The sequence below is a fragment of the Arvicola amphibius genome, chromosome 12, assembly GCF_903992535.2.
Source record: "Arvicola amphibius chromosome 12, mArvAmp1.2, whole genome shotgun sequence".
Lineage (NCBI taxonomy): Eukaryota > Metazoa > Chordata > Mammalia > Rodentia > Cricetidae > Arvicola > Arvicola amphibius.
Genome location: NC_052058.2, coordinates 150,013,838 through 150,023,017, shown reverse-complemented (window position 1 = coordinate 150,023,017; position 9,180 = coordinate 150,013,838). Strand labels below are relative to the sequence as shown.

Here is a 9,180-nt window from a genome sequence, read left to right as displayed (position 1 = left end):
TGCCCAGATCTGTGGTTTCTTTGCCAAACTAGATGTCTGACTTGAACAGGTTTCAAAAATCAAATGCTGGAGTTGGGAGTGTATTTCAGTGTGGTAGATTGTTTGCTGAGCACGCGAGAGGCCCTGGGTTCGATGTTAATGGTAGTCAGGTGTAGTGGTATAGCATGTAATCCCAACACCTGGCAGATTGGGGTAGGGAGATCAGGAATTTAAAGTCATCCTCAGTTACAGAGCAAGTTTAAGACCAATCTGGACCCTGCCTTAAAACAAATCTCCCATGTGATGTCCGTCCATCTGTCCCACTGGCCCCTTCCAGTCCTTTCGTATCCTCTGAACCATGGCCTTTTCTAGTTTAAACCTGAGCTCTGGGGCTCTGTGCGGCCACTCTTCCCAGGCCTACAGGTCTCACGGCCTTCTTCAGGCGACATCAACCATCTCCCCAGCGCCAGGACCAGTGATTAGACTCTATTGTCTTCGGCTTTCCTAACGCTGCGACCCTTTAATGCAATTCCTCCTGCTGTGGTGACCCCCCAACCAAAAAATTATTTTGTCATTACTTCATAACGTAATTTTGCTAGTTAAGAACTGTAATATAGATATTTGATAAGCCAGTTATCTGTGACTCCCATGAAAGGATCATTTGACCCCAAAAGGGGTCATGACCTACAGGCTGAGAAACATTGGACTGGCGGAATCACTCTAGGTGGGAGTCCCGTGGCAGGAATGAGGGTACTTTCCGGCATGCTCATATCTCTGCCTGCATTTGCTGCCCTTTCAAAAATCACTTTCGGGGAAACAGTGTCTATTACTTCCCTTTGAAAGGCCCCAACAAGCCAAAGAACAATTCTACCAAGGTACGTACAGCTTGGGGAACTGATGAATTCATGGGGCTTACTTAGGGAGGACAAGGGCGCGAGAGGCCTGGGAGGTCGTCAAACAAAAACCCATTGGTTAAGGCTTCCCCCTGTACTCGGACGATTGGTTTCCCGTTGAGTGCATTGCTGGCGCTGCAGTCTTCCCCAGCACAGAGTACCTTACCACCGCCCAGCCCCCAGGCCCCATTGTGATTAGGGCAGAAGTGCATACTGATGGTTGGGAGAGCAGGCTGAAATTTCAGCTGCGGGCTTCAAGACCCCCCTCGAGCCCCTCCCCGAGGGAGTATCAATCGTCAAGAACGTGTAACCGTAAGCAGGTGCAGCTCATATGGCTTTTGCTTAAGGAACAGGGCTCCACACCACATACCTGCTCAGCATTCTGGAGAGCTACTTCCAGTTAGTCACGAAGAGGCGGGAGGAAAGTGAGGGCGCACACACACACACACGCCGTCTTCACAAACGGATTAACACGGTCTCTCTTGGGAGTTCTAGGCCTTCGTGAACTGTATTTGCCATGGTACACATGGGCTTAGAGTGGTTTCAGTGGGTGAGCGACGCCACTCTCCCCCACCTCCTGTCTCGTCGTGAGGCCCTTTCAACGTGTGCTCCCACAATCAGTCATCCACCACAGGGCCATGAGCAGAGCCCGGCACCCCAAGCCTTTAAGTCTTCATCAAGTTCCCAGACTCAGGCCTTTTAATTATATGCCACAAAATAGACTAAGACAATTGATCGCACCAGAGGCAGCTCTCCCTAGAGGCAACCTGCCCTATAAGCTCAAATGTCTGAATCGAGGGCGGAGGCAAGAGGGTCTCCACAAGCTCCAAGTCCACCTCGGTCATAGGGTGAGACCCTCTTCAATTCACTGAAGCTCTTGTGAGCTGTCGTTGGGAATATAATGCCGCAGCTGCTGCTGCGGTAAGAGTGAGCTGCCCAGACAACTAAACATGGAATTACCACAGGACCCAGCCAGTTCCCTTACTGGGAATCTATCCAACTAATTTGAAAGCAGGATGAGTTGATGTCTGTATGTCATGCTTACGGCTGCTTTCTTCGCACTGGCCAATGGTGAAATGACTGCGCAAGTGTGCAGGGCCAGGTGGACTTTATTGTTACACACAAAGGAATTCTAACTCCTAGAGGGAAGTCCAGCAGGAATGGCAACATGTGCTTTCAGTGCCAGCACTGACTGCATTGGGCTGAGGCTGGAGGGATTGCTGAGCCTCCGCAAGGAGTCATAGCAGCGTGGGCTCTATCATGAGATCACTTTCCCAACAGCAACACAAAAATCCCCCGATTTTTAATGTGAGAACATAGCTTTGGGGAGAGATCAAATTAGATCATGCTGTGTAGCGGGCACTCCAAAAGGAAGCCGGAAAGCTAGCTTTAGATTCTAACGTCTACCACTCTTGAAAGATGCCACCTTAAAGACCGGGCCACCCAGTCAAAACTCGGTGCTCTCTAGCCCCCCCCCCCACCCTCAGGCAACCCCCCCTTCAGCCCAGCCTGACTCTTAGAGAGAACACTTCAGCCACTTGTCCAATCGAACTTTATTCTGCATTAATGACCCTATACGAGCAAGCAGGTTTCTCCTGGTACACAGGCTAACCATCCACCCAACCCTCAACCGCAAATGAAGCCATCAAGATTCACCCAGCAGCGAGGTTGGCACAAGCTGCTGCTTTTTAAGGAAACCAGAGCTCGCCCCTGGCGCCAGGCCAGAAGTGGTGATGTGATTCGGCCAGCTCCTCTCTTTCCCTGGCAGGGAGGAGCCGGCCAGCAAACAATCCATGACTCAGGTTTTGTGCAATAAGGGCTTGGCTGACAGCAGTCAAGTGTGGTCTCAGTAGTGTCCCTTCCTTTCTGACCCTGTCTGGGTGACTGTTGTCACTTTCCCCAAATACACAGCGGGCGGGATGCTGCTACGAAGCCAGACACTGGTAGCAAGACCTGCAGACAACTCTGCTCTCCTGCAGTGCCCGGGGGCCCTGGCTCACCTCACCTGCTGGAAAAGCCAAGCCAGAATCCTGCCTGGGCCACAGCGGCTGGGAAGTCAGGCATAGTGGCGGGAATAGATTCTCTTTTATCACGAGAACACACACCGAAACACCTCAATACCACGAGGTAGGTTCTATCACTCTCCCCCCATTTTACGGGGGAAACAGGCTCAACGGAGACACCAGAGGCTTGCCTAACGATGAGGCTTGTTAGGAACGTGTTGTTTTGTCGTTGTTTTGTGATCGGAACCCAAAGTTATCCTTAGGGCATAGGACATCTAAGAAAGTAAGGGACAGGGAAACGGGTGTCTTCTTTAAAGGGCTTTCTTAACTATTTAAGTTATTATGATCCTAAACATATCTGTAGAGGAGAGTGGTGGCAACAGCAGCGGAACTTCACCCTGCCAGAGGGAGAGAGGGAGCTCCAGGGACACCCACAGCAATTCAGTACCCCAGGGAGACGCTGTTATCCCCAGAGCAGCAGAGCACTGAGCCCAGACTTGGCTCAGGGAGCCAGGGACAGCCTTGGACAGTCCTGTGGCACTTTCCTGCACCTCCTGGGCACTACCGACACTAGTGTCCTTTGCAAAACCACAGGGTATTGAAGAAAAGCATCCCTTAGATACCAAAGGTGCTGTGAACCCGACTGCATGTGGGCAGGGAGTGCCCTGACCCCATCTCCCAGGTCTGCCTAGAGAGACCACTCCCGGCTTCCCTGCCCCATCCGGCACCCGCAGGCTCCTGTCCTCTCACTCCCCTATGTCTCCACTGGTGCTCTGGGCCAGCTCGTCACGGCCAGTACTGGTCCTCCATGTACTGCTCCCTCCACGTCAGTGCTGCTGTCGGCTGCCCCGTCCTCGGGGTGGGGCCTTGGCATTGTCGGCCTCCTGCTGTTCCCACTGCACCTCTACCAGCTTGTAGAGCTCCATGGCTGTCATGGCATCTCCACAGACGAGTGTCCCTGATGTCCTACCTGTGGACAGGAAGCAGAAGACATCACTAGGTGCTGAACATGGGCCTGACCATAACACAGAAACGAAGCCAACTTCTAAGGGTCAAGAGCAACACATCCCAAGGATGGAGGCTATTATGATTTAGAAATGAAATATATCCCAAAGGCTCCTGTGTTGTGGGTCGTTCCCCAGCTGACAGTTCTATTCTGAAAGACATTAGAAACTCTGAGGTGGGTCTTAGCTTAAGGAAACAGATCACAGAGAACGACCTGGGGGGGTATTCTGTCCCTATTTCCTCTGTTTCCTAGTCACTGTGGGGATGTATATAACTGCACATGCTCCCCACCACCATGACTGGTTCTGTCCTTAGCAGTGAACCAAAATAACCCCCCCCCTTTTATGTTGGGGCTGGAGAGAGAATGCACAGTGGCTATAAGAACACTGGCTGCTCATCCCCTAGAACTGAGGCTCAATCCTAGCCACCTATATGGCAGCTCAAACTGTCAATAACTCCAGTCCCAGAGGCATCTCATGCCCTCTTCTAGCCCCCCAAAGCAAGCCACAGGCCCCTAGATCTAAGTGTGAGTCAGAACAATTCCTATGGGGATACAGGATTATAGCCAGGGAGTCAGGTGGGCTAAGACTCTAAAGGAAATTAGCCTAGAAAAATCTGACGACCACTAGGGGAATTTCATACAGGAAAGGAAGGGGCTACACCGGTTGTGGCTTGTATGCAAACGACGGCCCACAGCCCTATCCCCAGTTAGCAGCATGACAGTCAGATGAGCCTCCCCCTCTCCCAAGAGATTCGGCACCACATACCTGGATCTCTTGTGGAGCAGGTGCAGGGCCAGGTCCTTAAGGGAGACCCGAGCTCGGGTGTGGGAGCTGGGATGACTGAGCAGGTTTGGGACGTAAGTGGTATCCCGGGTCTGGCTCCGAGGATGATGAACGTTACTGAGGGCCTGGAAGTCATTGCAGTGCGTGCCCCACCACCAACTGCCCTTTCAAGAGCTGAGGATCTGTGAGGAGAGGAGGCAGGAAGGCCCTTGTCACGAGACAGACACACATGAGCAACCCGTGGCACTGGGCACGGACCCCTCTATAGGAGGCAGCAGTGAGTCTAGGTGCCCCAGTCAACCGTGATGCTCCAAGTTTGAATACCAATGCAAAAGGGATACTATCTCGGCATTTCAGGGGACAGTTGTGAGGGTCGTAAGGAAGCCATGGATGTGAGCCAGCCTCAATCGAAGATGCATCAGCGGCTTCCACTGGCACAGGTTAATTCTTGGCTACAAGGTCTTCTCACCCCTTCAGGCTCAGCTCATCAGCCCTTCCTTGGAGGGGCTCCCATGAGGCTCATCTACCTAGGAGCCTGGTCCTTCCTTTAAGCTACCCAACTTTCTAAGTATGGATCTGGCTTTCACAGTTAGCTCTGGGATAATCTAGTCGCCCGCCCCCACCCAGGCCCCGCCGTTAGCTCCATTTTCTTGACCAGTGCTGCTTACGGGAGCATAACATTTACTGATTGCTTTTGTTGGTTGGGATGGTCCCTTTGGAGATGAGGCTCACGCTCAGCAGTTTCAAGCTACAACATCTATCCCTACTACTCAGCCTCCCCAGCCAACTTATTTTTAGAACAATAAAGACCTGTTGAATGAACCCTACAGAACCGTGCCAGGCCCTGGTAGATACACAGTAAGCAGAAGCCCTTGTTCCTTGCTCCTGTGGGCACTGGCTCCTCCTCCTTACCCTCTAACCTGCTCTGCAGCTCTGTTTGGGCACATTCTTGTTCCTCCCTGCCCAGCACCTTCCCTCACACTCAGGGAAACAGGGCTAAAGGCATGCTAACTCCTATCATCAGCTGTTAGTCTCCCACAGCCTGCCCGTTAGCATGGACCCAGTTTTTGTGACAGATGAATAGGGTACATTTAGGTTTTTTTGGTTGGGATCACCCCCAGCATCATACCCCATGTGTCATCAAGTGGGACAGAGATCAAACCTGTCCCCCACTAGCCTAAGTGAGCCTGCTCCGGGGATCACCACCAACTACAAACCTGGATGGCGGGGATCAGAGTTGGAGGGCTCACGTGGACTTACGTTTCTACTGCTTCTATTCATGATCAAGTCTTTCCAAAGCAATGTTTCGGGCATCATGGAACGTATCTAACTTAGGGTTTCTACTGCTGTGACAAAACACCACGAGCATAAACAACTCGGGAAGGAAAGGGTTTATTTCACCTTTCAGCTCCATGCTGCAGTCCATCACTGGGGAGGCCAGGACAGGAACTCAACGGCAGGAACTGCTGCAGAGGCCATAGAGGTGTGCTGCTTACTGGCTTGTTCAGCTTGCTTTCTTATACACCCAGGACCACAAGCCCAGGGGTAGCACTGCCCACAGTGGGCTGGGCCCTCCCACACCAATTATCAATCAAGATAATGTAGCACAGGCTTGCTCACAGGCCAGTCTGGTGGGGGCATTTTCTCAATTTCAGTTCATGCTTCCCAAATGACTTGGGCTTATGTCAAGCTAACAAAAGTAGTCGGCACACTGTGACAAAGGTCACAAGATGAGGTTTATCAGTATTTCCCAAACCGTCCTAATCCCAATAATAAAGCAGTTCTGTTCTAATGCTCGTTTTGAAAAAGTATTTGTTCTAACACAACTGTGACAGGGTACTACTTGAGGGTGTGAATTTCACCTTTGTTTCTGCATTTTTACCCCTGAAGAAACACCACGTGACTGCAGAAAGCTGCTGCCAGCTGAGCAGAACCAAGAGCAGACAGCACTACAGATCTCAAACATCTGCCAGCAATTGTCTGCTTGCCTGGTGCTGAGCCACGGCAGTCTAACAGTGTCAGACTCAGGACCTCCACCCCACGGCCCACAGCCCCAGCCTCCTCCTGCCCTTGCTGCCACAGCAAGCTTCCGGCCTTTCCTAGTCACGGGTCTCATTACGTGTGTCCCCTGCATTTCCTAAACCACAGGCAAAACTGTAGTGCATTTTAATCAGGTCTCTCTTTGTTTTCTGTGGCATCACCAAGTCTTTGAGGTGTGTGCCTTATAAATATATCTGTAATACATTATACATTAATATATGTACTACTTATAATATTTTTGCATATAATTATATCAACTATTAATAGCTCCTCTAATTCAGTATGTGCCTGCCCTGACTAGCATTTCCCTGGCATAGGACAGTATGGAGAGCCTGGAGCCAATATACAGATGAGCAAGGGAGCAGGGTCATGAAGACAGGGCTTTTTGATACTAATTTTACCAATACTAGGCATGGTTCATGTTGATTAATTAACCCTGTGGCTTATTTATGGGGCAAGCTTTGCTCTTAGCATAATTTTTTTTGGTTTTGTTTTTTTTCAATACATGATTTCTCTGTATAGCCCTAGCTGTCCTAGAACTCGCTTTGTAGACCAAGCTGGCCTTGAACTCAAAGAGGTAAGCCTGCCTTGCCTCCCTAGGGTGGGATTAAAGGCGTGGGTCACTATGCCCATCTATCTATGATTTTTAGACAACCATATCAGAGCCCTAGAGACCTATGGGAACAGTCTTCATAAATGATCCTGGGGCAAAGATCCCAGTCTACTTACTTACAAGGCTTTAACGTTTCCTGAGGTACATGCCTTTGCAGATTCCTAGTATATTAGTGGGATCCCCCAGATAGTAATCATTTTTCTCCAAGCACTGAGGAGCCATAAGGAGATGGGCAAAAACAGAGGCCCTGAATGTGACCGGACGTAGGCAAATTTTACGCCCTCCAAACATTTTGAGACGTTGTGCCTTTCCCCTTTCACGAAGCCTTCCTAGCAGCTGCCTCCCTGCCTAGCCTGGCAGCCCCTGCATTTTAACAACCCAGTCTTGGAAAAGGAACTGCGTGTTTGCCTGAAGTGATTTATCAAGGCGCCCACACTCCTCGGTGGCCGACTTAAATCAAGGGCTTCTCTCCCCAGCCTGCACCATTCTGGTCCTCACCTCTTCTGGGCCACCTGGAAGGGGATGGCCTTGCGCATGTGCTGGCGGGTGACGCCGCCTCCAGCGGGTGCGGTAGTCCACAACGGGCATCTCAGGCCGGCAGTTACTTGTCGTAGAGAACATCACCGTTGTAACTCACCACAGAGCAGCGGGCCAGCTCGCTCACACGCCCATGGGGGCCTGTCCCCACCATCTCACAGTCAATGGCGACACACTTGCTGGGCCCAGGCCTTGGGGCTTCTCTGGGGACAGGCCCTTTTGGTGCTGGACTGGCCTTGGGACGCTGCCTTCTGCTGCCCGAAGCCTCTCGTTGACTGATGGCGTCTGTGACGGGGAGGGCGGAGGGCAGGATCCTGGCCCTGGGGCCATGCCTTGGCAGCTCCTGCTCCTGGAGCAAGGCTTTGCGGGCCATGAAACCGCTGGTGCTGCCGGCTCCTCCTCTTGTGCCTTTCCGAAACACATCCTTGGTATTCAGGCCGGTGAGGGATGGACACTGAGCAGACTGAGGGCTTCTCCAGCACCATGCCAGGCAGCTCACAGCTAGAGGCAAAGAGGAGCCCGGGAGGCTATCTTCCAACGGAACAGGGCGCTGGAGAGAGATCACATAGGAAGAGGGGCTGGGAGGAGGACGCCAGGCCACCACTGCCGCTCATCCTGTGGTATTTGCAGCTCAACGCACCCTGACGGAAACTCAGACACCTTTACTAAGAACTGCACGTGAACAACTCAGACACCTTTACTAAGAACTGCACGGTATGACACCGCACATACCGTACATGCCTTCTGCCAAAATGCCACATGCTGTCATTCCACCTCCCTACTGACCACACCTAGTACCATCGCCCTTATTTTTTGCACAAGAGAAATGAGGCCCGGGAGCTGAGGAACTTGGTAAAGGCTGACGGGACTCCAGAGTCCACGCTGAAGCTCGCTTCTAAAGTGGTAGCTTACCCGACTGTTAGGAGGATAGCTACAGGAAAGCAAAGGTTACAGCAACCGATTCCAGCTAACGTCACTCAGCCGAAAACCCCCCAAAGCTGAAATTTGCAGAGCAAGGCTTAACCTAGGTCTCTATACCTGCTATGCCCCCCAACCCCCCGGGTCTGGCATACATACACCCCACACCACAGTAAGATCGCTCTTCTGCCCCCCTTCCTCAGCGAGGCGATTCTCCGTCCTACATTGGACAGCCAGCTATCCTTAGGCCGAGCTGCCGCCATCTGGACTCCCAATAGACACCCCTCCAAGGCCTGCCGACCCAGCTGCAGCTATGAACCCCTGCATCTCCCAACGTGGCCAGGAGGTTCTCTGGGGTCCCAAACTGTGCCAGATGCATGGGCGGCTGAGAGATGAATTCTGGGCCT

At 51.9% G+C, this 9,180-nt stretch overlaps 1 protein-coding gene across 1 annotated transcript; it reads right to left on the bottom strand.

The window, feature by feature from the left end:
• Positions 1-3,116: 3,116 nt before the first annotated feature.
• Positions 3,117-8,243, bottom strand: Aen (apoptosis enhancing nuclease). Its single transcript, XM_038314259.1, is given in 9 exon segments — positions 3,117-3,663; positions 3,665-3,721; positions 3,724-3,818; positions 3,821-3,845; positions 4,644-4,803; positions 4,805-4,873; positions 7,817-7,875; positions 7,877-7,915; positions 7,917-8,243. Coding segments are annotated over 9 exon segments (858 nt in total). The 5' UTR covers positions 8,229-8,243; the 3' UTR covers positions 3,117-3,621.
• Between the last annotated feature and the right edge of the window lie 937 nt (positions 8,244-9,180).